The sequence below is a fragment of the Notechis scutatus genome, chromosome 1 (genome assembly GCF_049901735.1).
Source record: "Notechis scutatus isolate UNSWTSFEM ecotype Mainland chromosome 1, rNotScu1.2, whole genome shotgun sequence".
Classification (NCBI taxonomy): domain Eukaryota; kingdom Metazoa; phylum Chordata; class Lepidosauria; order Squamata; family Elapidae; genus Notechis; species Notechis scutatus.
Genome location: NC_142009.1, coordinates 224,925,865 through 224,945,252, shown reverse-complemented (window position 1 = coordinate 224,945,252; position 19,388 = coordinate 224,925,865). Strand labels below are relative to the sequence as shown.

Genomic DNA, 19,388 nt, shown 5'->3' with positions numbered 1-19,388 from the left:
AACAGCTTTTGGCTGAAAGCCTTAGGGAGTCGGAGCATCTGGCAGGGGGCCAATTACCAAAGTCACACAAGGAGAAATTATGTCAGCTCCAGGAAATCCAGGGAGGAACCCCATGCCATGATCCAGGCAACAAGCTAGTGGATCCAAGGAAGAGGAAAAACAGTGATTTTTGTTCAGGGAGGAAGACAGAAAATGCAAAATCTGAGCCCTGAAAAAGACCGGCTTGCATGTGCTTCCAATTTATTTGCCAATGTGCATAGATGAATTCTATCACAATCAATAATGCTATATATTTATGTCTGGAATTGAACAGAGTTAATCTCTTATCAGTCAGTCCCTGTGTGCTTCTTCTGGCATAAGAAAAAATGCATGTTGACAATGATATCACGTTTTACCCAGTTGTGGTCTTCCACTTTTCTATTTTGATGGCTGAAACTGACAGATTTAAAAGAAGGAAGGAAGGAAGGAAGGAAGGAAGGAAGGAAGGAAGGAAGGAAGGAAGGAAGGAAGGAAGGAAGGAAGGAAGGAAGGAAGGAAGAAAGAAAGAAAGAAAGAAAGAAAGAAAGAAAGAAAGAAAGAAAGAAAGAAAGAAAGAAAGAAAGAAAGAAAGAAAGAAAGAAAGAAAGAAAGGCATCTGCAAGAGTGAACATTGACCTGAGATGCTAAAACAGAGGTTTGAAGTAAAGACTTCACAGTATTCTATGATACAAAATGGGACAATGAAACTAAAGAAAAGATGGGAAAGCAGACTCTGTGGAAACATGCCAGGTGATGTGGTGGAACTGAAGGGTAGAGTTTCAAAGCAGAATGGGAGAGGTGGCACAGTCTGCACTTACACAGAGAGAAAACAGAACGAGCTGAGATGAATTCCATCATACCCAGACACTATTATATTATGGCAGCCTGTGGCCAGAGATGGAATGCACAAGCTCTATTGTTCGGTTTTCCCCCCATCAATAACAAATCCTTTCTTGAATTTATGATGCTCTGATAGTGGGACACCATGTGGTAGGATCTTGCATCACATCTGCATTGCTCAGAGGATATAGCAAAAGCTGGGAGACAATTTTTGATCAAGATTATGTTGTATCTTATGTGAAGTGCTGCTTCCCTGCCTTTGCTGCTTTTTTGACAGTTTATTACATTCATTCTACTTCCATGGTTATTAAAAAAATGCTCACATTGCTTTCTGTTCATAACAGCAGCAGAAATTAAAATATAAAACGTGAAAAAATACAGTAGCAGTCCAGGCTGTCTGTACAGATTTACCTCAGGGTTCTTCAGCCTCAGAAAAGCTCTGCACCAAAATATAGATCACAAGTGGTAGAGACCGTTCACTTTGCGTTCTAGGAAAATTTGATTAATGCAATGGCCCAGAAATGGAAGGTGCCTTGCTGTATTTATAATATTTTGTGGGATGAGGCTTCTCTGGGACCGTTAGTGATTGGGAAGCATCCCAAGATTACTGTTCGAAGAACTTTCAAATATGTAATTTCAAACACATACTAGTAATGTGAATCTGTACATTGTGAATCTGTATGTCACAATATGCCACTCCATTATTAAATTGTAAATAATAATTTTCCTCAGTTTAGTTTAAAAGAGTTGTGTTAATTTGTGAGAAAACTGGATTTGATATGTATAGAACTACTTTTAGTCCTCATGGTATGAAAAGCAATACATTTTACCCCTAACCAGATGAAGCTTTTATAGGGTAACGCTCTACTTAAAACCTAAAAGAATTTTGTGGGGAACTCAGAATGAGGGCACTCCTAGAATATAATCTTCTATTTCTAATTCTGATTCAACATGCACCAACAAGAAAAAAAATCATTTAGGACAAAAACTGGAATCATCTTTGAGTGGTATTATAGCTACCATCCATCTGTAGGCCCATGGAATCAAACTGTAATGATTTTTAAGAATAACCTGGAGGAAAAGGAAGAACATAATTTATTTATTTGATTGGTTGGTTGGTTGATTGATTTCTATTTGAGAAAACATCTCAGACTTGACCATCCACAGTTCTTTTTAAGATAAAGGCAGGGATAGGGGAGCCAGATTGAAACTTACAAGACTGATCTCAGCTCTTTGATGTAGACCAGAGTTGAACACAAACTTCGTGAATACTAAAACTACTTTTATTATAGGGTTTTAGTATCAGAATCTTACAACTCTGGATGTGCCTCTCCATCTCTTTATCCCAAAGAGAATCAGGAAAGTTCAACTGAGATGCTTTTTCAAATTCCATTCTTCCTCTTCCACAAGGTTCTTTTCCCAGCCATTACATTTACTCAGTAACTCCAATTGGATCGTTTTAATCTCTAAATGGTCTTCATTCCTCATGATCCACCTAGTTTATTTTTATTGACTCGATCCACATACTTTAACTTTTTCTTTTTTTAGATTACGCATAGATGCTACTATCTGGAATTTGTCATAATTTAATAACTTGGGGAGAAAGAGAGGAGGATACCAATGTGGCACTACTGCTCTCTGCTGGACAATCGAAGCGTCTGGCAATACACAAGCCATTCTGAACCTGAGTAGATCTACCTAAGAAAATGCACAGCAGACTTCAGCAAACATTTAAAAATAAAAGAGAAGCAGTTTAAGGTGTTGGTGATGGGAAGCTTCAATAAGGAGCACATGAAATACACCGTTCAATTGTTATTCTTGCTTCCAAGCATGCACTAAAAAAACTAACATTGTTTCCCCAGAAGAATGCCTTCTGGTTTAGTGCATCTGGAACCCATATGAAAACATGGAAAATGGTCCAGACAGCTTGCTTTGAACCCCAAAATTCTGAGGTGGATGGACTTTTGCATTGCTTTCCAGGGATTGACAGAAAGAAGAGAGGTTCCAATTCCCAATCACCAGCATGACTGTGGAAAAGTATTCACTAAGGAAGTTATTAAGTATATACTGGAATCTGTGATAAATGAAGAGAGAATAACCATGATAAGTTCAAGGCAGCATCCCTGGAGAGTTGTGTCTGAGGATCCTAAGAGAGGAGATGATGGGCAAACAGAAACAGCAAGGAAGGGTCAGTACAAGTTGCAAGGGATTCAACTAGGAGAAGGTTCCAATGGGTCCAAGCGAGGTTAGACAAGCAGTAGATGAATCCCACCCTATGGTATGGAACAAGACTCATTCAAAGGGTCATGAAATTGCTTCTGGCACTCAATTGTTTACAAAGGAGACATGGTGTCCTACACCTTGGATAGATGTGTAGATGAGGATGGCAAGCTACTAAGCCTGCAGAAATGTCCTCTTTTAATCTAATTAACCATTAAGGTGTTAGAAAGACCATCTTCTTTCAAAACAGGGCTTCTTACTCTGGGGCTTCGGAAGGAAATTACTTTTTGGGAATGGAGACAGAAGTCAGATTCTGGCACCCTTGAAAGGTACCTTTGACTTTGCACGAAGCCTGAGTTGAAAAAGCCCTAGAGCTCTAACTTGGAAGTGGCAATGAGAATCAAGAATATGACCTAACTGGTCGTGCAGTCAAGAGATATAGCACTGAGTCTGTTGAGGGAACCATTTCAGCTGTGAAAAAGATGGAAGCCCCTACAATGTGCTTTGGAGGCCGACATCGGAGTTCAGCATTTTCTAATGATAAACAAGGGCCAGTGTTCATTCCCAAAGCCTCCCAATCCCACTTTTCTTTCTGCTTTCAGCCCATTCACTGGCCTGCTATAAAAAGCAACAGGCCCCTTGCTTCACTCTCCTAGCATCTGCCCCTCTCCTAAATGACCTCCAAGAGAAGGACCACGGCAGAAGCAAGGAAGTAGGGGTGTGCATAAGTGCACCATCGTGCCTCCCGTCCCTGTCCTTTTGTCCCCATTTATTCGTACCTATTTCCTGTATTCTCACTCATGTTTATACTTATACCTATTATCTTGTAAGCGATTGACAAATCAAATAAATAAATAAAAATAAATAAATAAAAAGTAGCCCCCTTGAAGGAGTTTGCTCAGCTGCTTCTCTGTCCTTCTCCTGCAGGCGGCACTGTAGGATCAAGCAAAAAACAAAGCAGAAATCAATGTAATTTCATTCATGGAAGGGGGGGAATTTTTGTCCAGTACTGTCCTATTTAGCCCTGGGGAATGGTGTGGGGAAGGCATTCACAAAGAGAATTCTTCTGTTCCTCTTACCTGTATTTAATACCACACTGGTGTTATCAAAAACCGCTGCCTTTTCTGAATTGAGTTTTTGAATGTTCTGCCTTTTTTGAATTGAGGTTTTTTTTTTTTAAAGGAATGACAGATACTGTGTAAATTCATAGCTATGCTTGCAATTTAATCTTTAAATAATTCAAGTCATTTCTCCTCAACCTTCCAACACATATACGTACACACAGAAACCTGGAACAGTGTTTTTATCTTACATCAAGGGAAACAGTGTGAATGGGTAAATGCCCATCAACCTAAGAATGGAACCAGTGGAGATGGCGTTAGGAAGGGGGACAGTCATAATCCAAAGCCAGAGAGCAAAAAGCAACAGCAAGGTCACAGTTTGAATAATAATGTCCAAGGAGCGGGGTCTTTAAAAAAAACAAAACTTTAGCATTGAAAAAAAAAAACAGTGTGAAGAACAGGGAACCTTAAATTGACTTTTTAGGACCTGATAGGAAATTGTCAACCACCAACCTTTTCATACTTGAAGCTTTCTAACCCTTTTCACATTTCTGACTGAGATTCACTTAGAACAAAAAGTAAAGGCAAGATGGTTATAATACATTCTTGCCAGTGTAGGGTTTATTTTTTATTAAACTCTCATGAAATCCTACATGGGAAAACACCTTGTTTCAAAGGGCAGCATTTGTTTGCCTTTTGAGCGGGAAGGTAGATCGTTCCAGTTATAACCATGTAAGTCTAGGCAAGTTCTTCCATTCTACACAACCATGGGCCCTAAAAAAAACTGGTTAATGTTTAGAAATTGAACTGGGTTGAGAAAATCAAAAACATTCATGCAATTTGACCTCCAGATCAATGTTTAGTAGATCTCTGATTCAACTGAAAGCCAAGTGGTGGCTTGACAAAAAGTATTATGTATGATCTCTGTGAATTATAATAGAATGGCCAGAGATAGCTTTGCCCATTTTATCTAGAGATATTCAGGCTAAATGGATATCACTGTCACTATAACCTGTCTCAGAGTAAAGTATCTTGCTGGTGCTGATGCTTCTCCACCAGTCTCTTAGGATGTGTGATTACATGTGTGTAATTTTGAGGGGGGGGAGGGGGTTGTACAAACGTTCACAGTTCCCAAAGTGCCAAGTACAAGACAGTTTCAGAATCACTCCAATGTGTTGTGGTTTTTTTTTTTAAATGAAAAAAAAGATAGGGAAATTACTTAAATGTTCCCTGGAAAATATGGATTCACTGGGGTGAGACTCCAGTCCACAATGGCTCTGGATGGAGCCAGCTCCTGTGCTGAGATCCAGCCTGTCTCAATAAAGATTCTCTTTCCATTTTACAAAATAGCTAGATTCAGCCATCTGCCTAACCCTTGGCCTGTTTCACTGTCGCTATTGAATAGGCTGCCGTGGCTGAATTGACACGTTGTGCTAGGCCACAAACCATAAGTAGCTGGTTTCATGTATTACATGAAACCAAAACCAGGCAAACCACCTTGTGTTTTAGCACGATGGGTGAAGCTAATAAATATTCTTTTTTTTTTTCTGCACTGGAAATATCTTAAGCTGAAATTTAGGGGTCAAACTTTATTCTCCCAGCTCCTCACCAGAAGAAGTCTAGTGGTAATGGCTGTTCATATTGTTGATATGAGATGTTGCCATGGTGCTGAAGGGCGTTGAAGCCTGCAAGCCATGGCTGGGGTACAGGGCTGGGGCAGAGCCTGGCCAGTAGGAGAAACTGGTGGGGGTCACTCCTGAAGCCATGATGTTGAGTTTAGAGATGCCAGAGAAGGGAAGGGGTGCCTGGAATTTGTACAAGGTGTGATCAGGTGTAGCTGGCTGGCAGACCTGGGCCAAGCCTTGGAAGTCAAACTTGTAGGCATAGCGCTTGCCGTGAACCTTGGTCATGATGTTCTTGTCGTAATAGTAGCGCAGGGCCCTGCTCAACTTGTCATAGTTCATGTTAGGTTTGCTCTTCCGTTCGCCCCAGCGCCTGGCCACCTCATCGGGATCGAGCAGTTTGAATTCGCCGTTGGTACCTTCCCAGGCAATGCAGTTGAGGTTGGCCCGGTCCGAAAGCAGCTCCAGGAGGAATTGCCACAGCTGGATTTGCCCACTGCCTGTAAAGCCAAGGGAGGGGGTTAGAGAACCTGCTACTCTGCCTGTTAGGAATATAAGTCACCTAACAGGTATTTGGGTTAGAAATATATAAACCAGGATAAACATTTTAAAACTGTATCTTTAATAAAATGCAAAACTGTAATTAGGTGTGGTTTCTCAAACGGCCATAAGATGGAGACAGAAACCTGGGTTGTTTAGTCTGAGTCTCAGAAGAGAGTGTGAGCGTATCTGTTTCCTTCTGTTGGAAAGTATTGCCGTTGCTCCATTTTTCCTAATTGACTGATATTCCTGGATTTAATGTAAGTCTGATACTGAACTGTTTCTTGACACTGGACTTTGTTACTGGATTATCCCTGGATTGAAAACTGACTGATTTAACCTGTGAATGACTTTGGACTGCCTATTTTGAACTTTGCTTAAACCTTTATTGAAAGTAAAACCCTACATTTACTGTACAGTGTATCTGTATGCTGTGTGTGTATTATTCAAACACTATTCTCTATACGTCTCCCTGTATGCACTCATTCTCCTAACGGGGAATTACCTCAACACTGGTTGTGGGCCCAGGCCATACCAGGCTTAGATAACTGAGAGTTAGTGTGAATACACAGTACTGTATACAGACAGCTGTTTACTGTTTAATTGTGGGTTACTATCCTGGTAAAGATGGCACAAGTCACTTCAACAAGTCTATCACTGATAACCCAGTTGGATGGAACAAACTATATTTCCTGGTCTATGAAATGCAGTCTACTTCTGTGTAAAGAAGGTTTATGGAATGTAAATTCTTGGGATCCAGCTAATGAGGATGATGCCAAGAAGCTTGCTGACTTTAAACAGAACAACGAACGAGCTCTTTGTATAATGGGACTAACACTGAGTGACCAACAGCTAGTCCATATTAGTGGAGAAGAGTCTGCTGCTAAGGACCAAACAAACAGAGTCTCACCACTCTGCTGCAAGTCCAGCTTATCAAGATTTACAGTCAGAACAAGATGTTCTGCAGACATAAGGAGCACTTTGGCTGGTAAAAGCAACAGATTCTAGAACCCATCTCCATTTATACTATCAGTATGGGTGCAAAAAGCTCAGGAGGAGCCTGTTAGCACTTTTTCCGACACACAAGTTCTATTAAAAGCTGTTGTGAGCAGCAGTCATGTGTGTAAACTTTGCTACCATACTTTGCTAATAGGGGTTTCCTCTTACGGTGTCTGTTCATGTACATATTTATTTATCGTATGTCTATCAGAGTTGGTATCCAGCAGGTTCTGACCAGTTCTGGAGAACCAGTAGCAGAAATTTTGAGTAGTTCAGAGAACCGGCAAATACCACCTCTGACTGACCCCACCCCCATCTATTTCCTGCCTCTTGAGTCCCAGCTGCTTGGCTGGGTCTTCTTTGGTTGCCCTGCACAGGAGAACAGAGCTGGAAAGCAGGTTAGTGGGGTGGGGAGGGAATGGGGATTTTGCAGTACCCTTCCCCTGCCACGCCCACCAAGCCACACCACGCCCACCGAGCCATGCCCACAGAACCGGTAGTAAAAAATTTTGAATCCCACCATTGATCTCTATGGCTACCATCTCAAACGTGACTCTAGACTAGGGGTGTCAAACTTGCATCGTCACAGCAGCATCATGTGATGTATCGCAACTTTTTTCCCCTTCACTAAACCAGGCGTGAGCTTGGCCAGCGCATGACGTACCTGGGCTGCAGGCCGTGAGTTTGACAGCCCTGCTCTAGACAGTGAACAATCATAAAATCAATTTAAACTAACTACAAAAAAAATACCAAAAAAAAGTAAACCAGGAAACAAGGCCATTAATATAACTCAGGATCCCAGGCCTGGGCACATAATCAGGTCTTATGAATAGCCCTCAGAGTTACAACCAATTAATCTCAGGAGGAAGGATATTCCGAGGGGAAGGACCAATAGCAGGAAAGGCACATCTCCTGTTCCTTAGCAGCTGACTTTCCTTGGCTGATAGGCTCCAAGAATGTCCATCCTAGTGGATCAGACTGGATGAATAGAAAAGATAGTATCTCAGATAACAACTCAGTCCCAAGCCACGAAGGGCTTTAAAGGTGACAACCAGCATTTATATTGCTGGTTGTCAGAAACACCCTGGCAACCAATGCAGCTCGTGAAGCAATGGTGTTACCTGTGTTGAAGCAATGGTGTTACATGGTACCATTTACTACCCGTGCTATTCTGCACCGGTTGAAGTTTTCAAATACTCTTCAAGGGAAACCCCATGTAGAGTCTATTGCAGTAATCTAGATGGGAGGGCATGAGGGCATGTGAGCAGAGGCTTCCCAGGCCAGGAATGAGTGCAACTGGCACACAATACAAAGGTGCCCAAAGGAAACCTTTGTCACGGCTCCCACCTGCCAATATATATGTTTGCATGTGTAAATTTCTACTCTCCCTTTGGATTCCCCAAATCAAGCTTCCCCATTGTTGTATAGTTTCCAGATTCTTTTAATATGGGAATTAAAGATTTTCATTCAGCACACTCTCATATTATACTAACTTCTGCATGCTGCACTTTTATGGCATACAATACTATAGTGCACTGCAGCTGTGTTAACACAGCAAGAGCTCTGGCTGTCTGAAAACCAACAGATAGCAAAGACTTTTCCCAGCAATGCTGAGATTTGAACCTGAGACTTTCTGTATGCAAATGACGTGATTTCTGCTGAATTGTACTAAATTAATTTAGTCTCATTACAGTCTGCATTATAGGATTTAGGCAGTGCTATGTTCCAACAGACTAAGATGATTAAACATCTAACTAGGAATTAATTTGATGATTCTAATTTCTACCCCACATTTTGAATACGATTATTTCATTTGTTTATAATTTTTTATTTTTGATGCTCTGAAATTGTACCCAACGTTTTACAAAGCATGAACAATTTCACACAAAGAATTATAATATCATTTACTATTTAACAGTGTAATTTATATCCTTACTATTGTGGCAAATTTTTAAGGCAGCTAACAATAGTTTAAAAAGATTTTAAATAATGTTGGGATATAGATTACTATTAACATGAAATTAGATACTCCAGTCATTTCACAATGAAAAGCTGGCGAAAGAGATACATGACTAAGAGGAGGGTGGGTAGATGCAAGCAGATTCATTCCAGAGCTAAAAGCAGTGTAACACATGGCCCTCCATGGAAGCACCTTTTTAAAAGCTTCCCTGGTAGTTTTTATCCTTGGCTGCATTCCGCCATTCAGTTAAACACATTGTTCAGGGTCTTTCTTTCTTGTAATGAATGCAATAAACATGGTTTCTTTATCCTCACACGGGTTTTCCTCTGTGCTTCTAAATTTTCCACAACAGTTATTCCAAAACTCAAGATAGTTACTTTCTAGATTAGATGGGTTGCTGATATTTTATTAACATAAGACAGAAATATGCAACTGCCAGATCCATCCTTGAACTGCATTACCAGCTAAGCTGGTTAGTAACTTTGAAACCTGGGTTTATTTAACATTTTCACAATCACGTGTGTGGGGGGGGTTTCTTCTTCTTGGAAGAAGCAGCATTACTTCAGACGCATTCCTTCATGGAATCTAACTAGCACTGTTCCATTGAGTTCCTTCTGGGAAAATATATGAGGGAAACGACTGACACTTTAATGGTAACAAAGGTACATTTTGGGTGCCTTTTGAGTGTGGAAATAATCACCAAGTAGTTTGCTATTATGTTTTTATTTGTTTTTCTTCCTAGTCTACTTTCCAGCATTGAGTATTAATAGGGTTTGATCTTACTTAGCTTTACATGAGATAATTAGGGACTGTACATGGTAACATATGACATGAATATATACTTATAGTCTGTCTCTCCCTCCATCCGTCCATCTATCCAGCCATCTGTCCATCTCTATCTCTATCTCTATCTCTATCTATCACCTACTGTATCTATTTACAATAAGGACATCATGGTTTACAATTATCTGCTTCCAAGCTTTTTTTCTTTTATTTCTCTAATCTATAGGCCTAGCCCCATTTAGCTTGAGATTCAACAGCTAAGAGGCGACCTGTTCAAATTATGGGAGATACAATAACTTTTCCAATACCAACCCATTTGTAGGTGGGAGGAGCTGACAATTGTAAGCATTTGCAATATAAAAATCAGAGTAGGTTCTGTCCTTCTCTTAAGATCCCTAACTTCCTGTTGGATGCTTGAAGTTATGACAATTCTTAGCAAAATTGTTCAGCTAGAAATAATTAAAGTTCTGTTTCCTTTCCAGGACTGGAATAATGATAATCTGTATTACAGTCACAGATCAGCATTTCTAGGATTAGAATATCTGCAGTAAGAGATGGAATGAGAATTAGGAAACATATTTTTTTAACCCAGATATTTAGAAATAGCCTACCAATTTATTATTGCAATTTATTCAAAACGGAGTCTACTTATTTCCAAAGAAATTAATGTTCCAAATAGCTAAGAAGCAAAATCAGTATCTAACTAGCACTGCTCAGAAGCATGTTCCATTGAGTTCCTTCTGGGGAAATATATGAGAATATTAGCTATAAATCATTAATACAGATAACTAATAACATTCATTGTTAGATGAGAAATTTAAGGCCTATCCCGAGTAAGGATAAAAACAAGAAGCCCACCAAATCAAACCAAAATCTTGTTAACTGGACTGAATAATCAATGTTTTTTTTTTACTGCAACCATGGCAAAAAAGGAGTTAAGCTACCAAGGGAAACAAAATGAAAGAGCTCACTGCCAAGAGGCATTGGGGAAGCAATATATTGATAAATATAATTAATCCAATCCTGCTGGTATTTAAGAATGGAAGTTGGATTGTCTCTTGGCTTATTTTTCTAGGGCTGGGTCACACATCACAATGAAGCCTTGAAGCTTCCTTGCCACAGCTATGGGAGTAACGCATGATGGTGGGTTAACTCACCCTTAAACCAGCAATTTTCACCCGGAGTATTTTGAAATAATGTGAATTTCAATGGGGAGTATTTAAGCTTTCCATTTTTAACTCAGATCTAAACAAAGATTTTCAGGCTTGTAGCAGGATGAGGAGGTGGGATTTCACAGTGGATGTAAAAGAGACAACAATGGCCTTTAAAATCTGAAGGGAAGGGCATCTTTTAAACTTCCTTGTACCAATAACAATAATGAAAGTACAGGTAGTCCTCGGCTTACAACAGTTCATTTAGTGACCATTCAAAGATACAATGGCACTAAAAAAGCGACTTACGATCATTTTTCACACTTATGACCTTTGCAGCATCCCTATGATCATGGGATCAAAATTCAGATGCTGGGCAACTGGTTCATATTTATGACTGTTGATGTGTCCCAAGGTCACGCGGCCTTCTGACAAAGTCAATGGGGAAGCCAGATTCACTTAACGGGGTCACTAACTTATCAACTGCAGTGGTTCGTTTAACAATCGAGGCCAGAAAGGTTGTAAAATGGGGCAAAACGCATTTGGCGAATGTCTCACTTAACAACATAAACTTTGGGCTCAATTGTGGCCGTAAGTCGAGGACTACCTGTACTACGTCAGAGAGGGATGGGTAAGCCATCTTTTTCACTTCTGATCTGTGGGTTAGTTACATGCAACTCTTCCCAATGAATAAGTAAAAGTTGGATGGGATCTGTTCTGCAAACTCATTTGCTTGTGCAAACCAACCCTAAGATGTAGGAAGGAACGAGCTGCCCTTTCAAACTATGTCACCTCAACCACGCCTCTTGAGGAACCAACTCAGTCACCAGGCTGGTAGACTCAGCTTTTTCCAAGCTGGTGTGTCCCCCCCCCCGTCCCCCCCCCCCATGCCTTGGACTACAACTCCCATCCCTCTCATGTAGTGGGTCATTGCATTCTTGGCTTGACTGGGACAATGGGCACTCAATGTGGCATATCTCAAAGCGTCACAGGCTAGGAAAAGATCCACGCGGAGCCTTCTCCATTAAAAGTCAGTTAAATAAAACTTGGGAAAGGCTTGTTCTGTTTAGGAAGAGAAGCGGCCTGCATCTTCGGAAGAATCACGGTTGTCCTTGTTGCAGTCCTTTGGGGAAAATGCTGGTGTGGGACAGTTGCAGCAACTCCATCCACAGCCCCCGGGTTTGGAAGGGCTGCGGCAAGCAGCCCTGGAAGGTCCTCCTCCTTTCGATGCTGGTTGAAGTCTTAAGCGTTTTTTTCTGGGTCGAATCATCATTTCCGTTTAAATGAATTTAAACGGACCCTACCGTTTTTTACTTTTATGAAAGATGTTGCCTCTCTTCTGCTTTCCTTTACTCGTTGGTAAGCATCACTCATATTTAGAAGTGATATAATGTCCAACCTTGACTTCGTTTTTTGTTTTTTTTAAATACAGTGAAATAAAGAGAGGAACCCCCCATTCAAGTCTTCTCAGAAGCTAGTCGGCTGCACTGAAGCCACAAGAAAATTTCAGGAGTTGAAACACTCCGGCTGGTTTCCTTTGCTGGAGAAGCGTTTGCGAGTCCACACCTATTTTACACTCAAGGGTGCAGAGGCGCATCAACCATTAAGCAAGACTAAGCCTGTGCTTAGGGCACCAGGCTCAAAGGGGAGCACCACAAAGTTGAGAATATGGCTTCGTTTGTACAGTTTATACAAAGGAGCGAGGGGGCACCAAGATTTGTCAGTGCTTAGGGCACCAGTGAGCCTTCATCCGCCACTAGGTGTTTCCTCTTTCCCCACTTAAAGAGAGAAATGATGAATGGCCCTTTCCTTAGACATCACGAGCAGACCTGCCTTGGCATAGCTGACCTTCCTCTTCTAACCTTTGTTTTCGCGGTTAGGCGGATCCTTCCGGATGATTTTTGAAATGTGTATGGGGGGGAAAAAGTCGCGTCCGTGAAAGAAACAGATTTTGCTCCGCGGCTGCTTCTTCGGAGGCTGACCCTAAGGAGAGGCGGAAAACAAAGCCGTCCAAAGCAGGGATGCTGGCGCTGGTCTGGTTCCTGCGCCGGGTGTTTTATTCTGGGAGCATTTGCTCTGCGATTCAATTCACGGCAGGTGGGAGGGAAATTTTCGATGCCCTTCCACACTTTTGCGGGGCCATTTCTTGCGACTCTGGCTTCGTCGGCGACTCTCTTTGAATGGTTTCCCAGAAGGAAACCCGGCACAGCCCTAGAGAGTCAAAATTCGCCCCCGTGTATCTTTGCAGGAACATTCGTGGATCGCAACGCGCCGGTCGAATGCAGGAAGATCCTCGCCCATTCCAAATACAGACCCCAGTTTCTTATCTTCTATCCAATTTAATAGTTCGATGTCTGGGTCAGATGACTCTCTCATCAATCCTTTTCCCAATATTTTCCTCTTCCTTTCCACACACCCTCCGTGCATAATCTTGCCCTCTCCGGAATGTATTCCCCTTCGGAGAAATGTGAACAAGAGTAGATGATACTAAACGTGGCGTCTTGAAGAAGCCGCAACAATCTTCGCCGGGTACGTCCCCGTTCTTAGGCAGAGGTGTTAAAAGGGCATTGAGCACTCCAGAAAGGAGGGCCCTTTCCAAAAGAAGCTGATTTTCCCAATCCTTTCAAGGGAATTTATATTTCAAAATGAACCGTCTTTTTTAAGCGCTAGTGCGAAGTACCGGGCCGTTGAACCAGAAACTCCCGTGACGGAGGATACAATACCACATTAATCAGAAGACGTGGTTCTGGAACCCCGGGAGTTTTTAATATCTTTATTTTTAAACAATCCGATTCCCCCTCACATTGACGTCGTTTTCAGAGAGCAAGAGATGTTTTCCCCTCTAGCAGAGTTACCTTGGCGCAAATTTCCAAGGACTACATTAAAAATAAAACGAAAGCTGAAAGTACATCTGCATTAAGTGCTCTGGCTCGATTAGATGAGATTGTTCGTTTGCTTTGCGTCAAGGTAGGTGTGATGCAGGTGTGAGTGTGTGACAGAGGCACAAATTAATTTGATGTGGATAAAATCTCTCTCCAAAGGAACAGCCATATCCGTGTTGCTGTGATTTTTTGAAATAGTCATTGCATTGCAATATTCAGAGCTACTTTTAAAAAATCATTTCTCCTAATTCCAGATTGTTTTTGTTATTTCAATCCCACGCAGCATTCATAATTCATTGAACAATTATTTCTGGGCATATTTAAAATTCTGCTCTGAGTTCACCCAATCAGAATGGGTTAGAAATGTTTTCCACCTTGGCTGTATCTACCACTTTAGGCAAAGGATGTGCCTGGGTGAGGTACCCTAAACCCTTCCCTAAGTAGGTAGAGAGAGAAACCTCCAAATATAATGTAGGAAGGAAGGGGAAGGGAAGAAAGATGGGTTCCTATAACGAGGGGGGGGAAGGCTCTTTTGTTCTTGGAAAAGTAAGTTGACAACTCAGCCCACACAACCCCCATCCACCCACACACACATACATGTGTGCAAACACCTTTGCATCACTTGCAAACAAGATTACTGACCTGAAAACCTCGTGTTTGGGAGGGGGTGGGGGGCAGTTTTGCAAAGCTCTCTTAAAATTTGAGCTTAAGGGAAAAGGGAGACAAAAGTCCCTTGGAAGCTTTCGCGGGCTCAGCACCATCCAAGCGGCCCCGGCCTTTAAAGAATTATGTGCTGTTCTGTTTCAAGCCCTATCCAAAGGCATAAAGATGAACGGGCGGGTGGCCACAGTGAGAGCTGCAGCACAAGCTTCATTCAGGACAGGGTGGGCGATGAATGCGCGCTTTTCTGCATCCAAACCAAGAGTTAGAGAAGCAGAGGATACCAAGTGGTGAACTTTTGAGCCAAGTGGAAGAAGCAGTTTCCCTTCCCAAGAGACAGCATCTCTCCAGAGCAGCTCTCTGGAGCAGAAACGTGGATGCCCCGATCTTTAGTAAAGGGTGTTTTTACAGAAGGAGGACAATGGGCACTTCATACATAAACGTGGGCCATCCAAAGTATGGTTCCAATTTTAAGCCAACCCGGTAAGTTGATACTCTCATTTAAAATGGTAAAAGTAACTAGTTAACAAAACAAAAACCCAAGATTTTGTCCACGAGCCTGGTTTGCTTCTTAGTGCCCTTTATTGGATCACCGACTCCAGTGGTCAAATAAACTAGATCCCTTATGCAGTGATAAGGAGTGGTTCCTCTTTCAAAGGCGAAGGGTGACCGGGAAAAGTCTATCAGGTTCAAGCATCAGCATCTAAAGGGAGGATTAAGACCGACCCTGCCAATCGGACTGCCAAAGCGGTTCTCACAGCACACTTACCCGACCTGTTAGAGACTTTGCGGCTGCAGGAAAAAGCACGCAAAGCTCTCCTCGTGTTGAATCTGGTTAGTTTGTATTGGGAGAACAGGCCATTTGGATTACTAAACGTATAAAGTACTGTGTGAAATCAGCAAGGGGGTTAATTCAATAACTTGGGCATTCCGGTTAGAGTTAGACGGCTCAAATCTCGGAGTCGATGGGGCTTTCGGAGCCAAAACAAATACACGGCAGCTTTAGGAGGAGGGTGTTAGAGGTCAGATAGTTCCAATTCATTGGGCTTTCGCTTGGGGAATAGCTAACCTCGGACATGGAACTCGTTCTAGCTCCGACCCGCCTCTTGCTAAGAACAAGACCATCTCTCTCCCGGATCAGACTTCGCCTTTGGCGCATTTTGAGCTTAGTTACCCTTCGCGGTCGGTGCAGCCGGCCCCTTCGCACCTCCATGCCCCCTTCCAAAGTGAAATAAACTGCCTCCGCGGAGCAGGGAAGAAAGCTGCCCAATGCGCCCTTTTCACCGTTGAGAAGCGCTGCTCCGTCTCACCCCCCACCCCGCGAAGTGGGACTCGAACCGACGGGATAACCAAGACCCTCGCTGAAAGCAGGCATCTATTCTTCGAATGAAGCCCTTTGGGACAAGCCAGTGGGATCGCCAGTTCCTTAAAAGCTTCATTTCCTCCCTGCTCCGGATCACTTCTGTAACAAACGAAAAGAAAAAGGGAAAAAAACAAACAAACCGAGCTTACCTTTCTGAACCCCTGGTCCCAGCGAGCCCCACGTCTGGGTTTTGCCTTCTTTGAACAAAGTTTCCCCAACCGGATCTGCAGGAAAAAGAGGGAGGGGGCGGTAAGTGAGGAGCCCAAAACCCCAAATCGGAGCCGATCCCCGCCCGCAGCTTCGGTCAGCTCATCCTTTAGCGGGAGCAAAAGAAAAAAAAAAAAAAAAACCACGCCGTTCCCCGAGGGAGCCTCGCCTTCTTCCGAGTCCCCCCGCCGCCCGCCTCTGCCGCTCCCCCGCCTCCCCGCCAAGCCGCTATGAAGCCAGGAAACGCGTCCAGGAAAAAGGAAATCCGACTTCCGACGGGAGCCGTCGGGGCCGCTTCAAAGAGGGAAGGCCGAGGCAATCAAGCGGGGGAGGGAAAGGGGCCCGATTCCCTCAGCCTCCCGGACAGAAAGCAGCCGCGCCGGGCTCAGGAAGAGTTTCGAGCGGCTGGGCGGCCGAGCCCGCCTCTGCCCTACCTGGCAGGTACATGTTGAGCAGCAGGGTCCGGGCCGCGCCGCGTCTCATGGCAGCTCTGCGCGCACCCCGCGCCCGCGGGGGGTATTATGGCCTTCCCCCGGGAAGAGGGTGGCTGCGGCTGCGGTTGTTATTATTATGTATTGCCATCGCCGCCACCCGCCGAGGCCGAGCGCAGGTTCGGTGAGGGAGGGGGGGGCGAGAGGAGGGGCGAGATGGGGCGGCGGGAAGGGGAGGGCAGCAGTAGCCGGGCAACGCGCGAGGGGCGCGCGCCTGCAATTTCCTCTGCGCTTTAATTAAAGGCGCGGCGCGGGCGCTTATCGGCCCATCAGACTTTAATAAAGTTTCCCCCCGTTAAAGATCGCCGTTTCTATGGAGAGAGGCGGCCGTGGCCGCTGCGTTTTCCGCCTCCTTAACTCTTTGCAAACAGGCAACGCCTGGCCTGGCCTGGCCTGGCCTGGCAAGGCCCGGGCGGCACCGGCGGCGCTTCTGCTCCAGCGCTTCTGAGGCAACAAGCGCGCGAATCTCGCCTGAGGAACGGGGGCCCTCCGGGTCCACTCCACCAAAGCTCCAGTTTGGGCGGGCGTGGAGGTGGCGGCGGGGTGGAAAACCTGGCCGGAGGCTCAAAGGAGGGGGGGGCGTTGGCCAACTGGCTCGGTCAAGGGAGCCTCTGGCCCTAAACTTTTTCATTCAGTGATTTCCCAGTTTTCTGTACAGACAGAAAGCCCTTTCCAAATTCATTTGGTTTATAAGGGCAGAAATGACATTCAAAGCCTGAGCCCTAAAGAGCCTACTTTTTTTTTTTCTTCTGCTCTGACACTGTCTGGTTTTCTTAACTTGTGTGGTTTTCTTAAGGTTTTTCAGAAGGGGTTTGCCATTGTCTGCTTCCCAGAGTTGAGAAAAAGTGACTGGCCCAAGGTCCCCAATCTGGCTTCCTGACTAAAATGAAACTAGAATTCCTAGTCTCCAAGAGTTACTTACCTGATGCTTTAACCACTACGCTAAACCAGTTCTCAGAGCTTGTTAAGTGAAGGCCAAATCAATGAGGGGATCATGAATAGCTTATAGACCCCGCTTGCCTAACTGATATCCTCCATATCTATTAGATTCCAGTCTCCATCCCTCCCAGGAAGGCTGGTTAATACACCTGGAGGCCGTATTACACTGTTAAATGCAATCAGTACCTATATGAACAGCCTGTAATGCAAGGTGTTTATCTTGTTTCACTTCCCAGGGAAATCTCACAGACCTCCTGGAGTTCTGGCATTGAGATCACTTAGATTTCAGGCTTCATGGTTTACATTTGTTTTCATATCGCTATATTCAATTCACCAGTTTCTAACTACCGGTACAACCTAACAGTGTAGAATCATGTAGGTGGGAAGGGAACTATTTTAGGCCATCCAGTTTCAGCACTTGCCTGCTCTGTGTAATAATCCAAACCAAAGTAACCCAAAGAGATGGCTGTTTAGCCTCCATTATGCATCTGATAGGTGGCTCAATGGCTAAGACGCTGAGCTTGTTGATCAGAAAGGTTGGCAGTTCGGTGGTTCAAATCCTAGCAATGCGTTACTTCTCCCAGCTTCTGCCAACCTAGCAGTTCAAAAGCATGTAAAAATGCAAGTAGAAAAACAGGGACTTTGGTGGGAAGGTAACAGCGTTCTGTGCACCTAACGAGATGAGCAACAACCCCTAGAACTGGAAACGACTATGTGTGAGGGGAAACTTTACCTTTACCTATGTATCTGGTGAGGTTGCTATGCATAGGTGTATCCAGTACCCTTGATAATCCTTGGGTCATTTCTATTCTGTAGCTGTGGAGAGATGCTGGATGCCTTTCCTCTTGTTTGTTGAGCTGGCAGAAAACTATATGACCTCCATCACATCTCTGTCCTGTTTGAATTCCCAGTTGTACGATCACCTGACTTCTCTCCAAGGCAATGGATGATCGAATCCAACACCTTGAGGCTGCACTTAGGAAGGTGTCACAGGTGGGGAGGGGGAGAAGAATTGTACCTTAAAACCTGTACAGCTAAGGATGACATATATCTGTCTCATTCAAGGTAAAAGTAACGTCATGCAGATCCAGCAGAAAAATAATGTTGATGGGACATGGGTTTTGTTTTGTTTTTGCCATGTGGAGATTCAGATGAGGAAAGGCTCTCAACGTGCAGTGTATCTCTTAATATTATTTCACTTCATTTCCCCAAAATCAAGACTTTGAGGGAATTTTTCCTTGATTTAAGGCTGTTGCATTGAACAACATGTGTTGCATAGCATTGTTTCTGACTCATCATAATGGGTTATTATTGTGAGTTCCACATAATGTTCTACTGGAAATAGATGTAGAAGAGTAATATTGCGTCAGTTTGCACAATGTTCTTTCAAAACCTTTTCATGAAAAGAAGTTTTTTGAAATACAGTGATTTTGTTTAAGCCTGTGGTTTCTGTCTCCCAAACTTACAATAAACCGCAATTTTTGCCAATGATGCATTATCTATAACCAGAACCTGACTCCAGAGGTTTCACCTAACCCCTATGTTAAAACACAAGACACAAAGAGTAGATTTAAAAATAAATATTTATTTACAAATATGTTATCAAAACTTTATCCTACCCCCCCACCATACACTAACACACCTACTTGGAT

General features: G+C 43.4%; 1 protein-coding gene across 1 annotated transcript; it reads right to left on the bottom strand.

Moving 5' to 3' along the window:
• Positions 1-4,277: 4,277 nt before the first annotated feature.
• FEV (FEV transcription factor, ETS family member) lies at positions 4,278-17,100 on the bottom strand. Its single transcript, XM_026665558.2, has 3 exons — positions 16,741-17,100; positions 16,249-16,323; positions 4,278-6,261 (listed from the first exon to the last, which is right to left on the bottom strand). Exons 1-3 carry the CDS (start codon positions 16,787-16,789, stop codon positions 5,759-5,761), a joined length of 627 nt encoding a protein of 208 aa, XP_026521343.1. The 5' UTR covers positions 16,790-17,100; the 3' UTR covers positions 4,278-5,758.
• Positions 17,101-19,388: the final 2,288 nt, after the last annotated feature.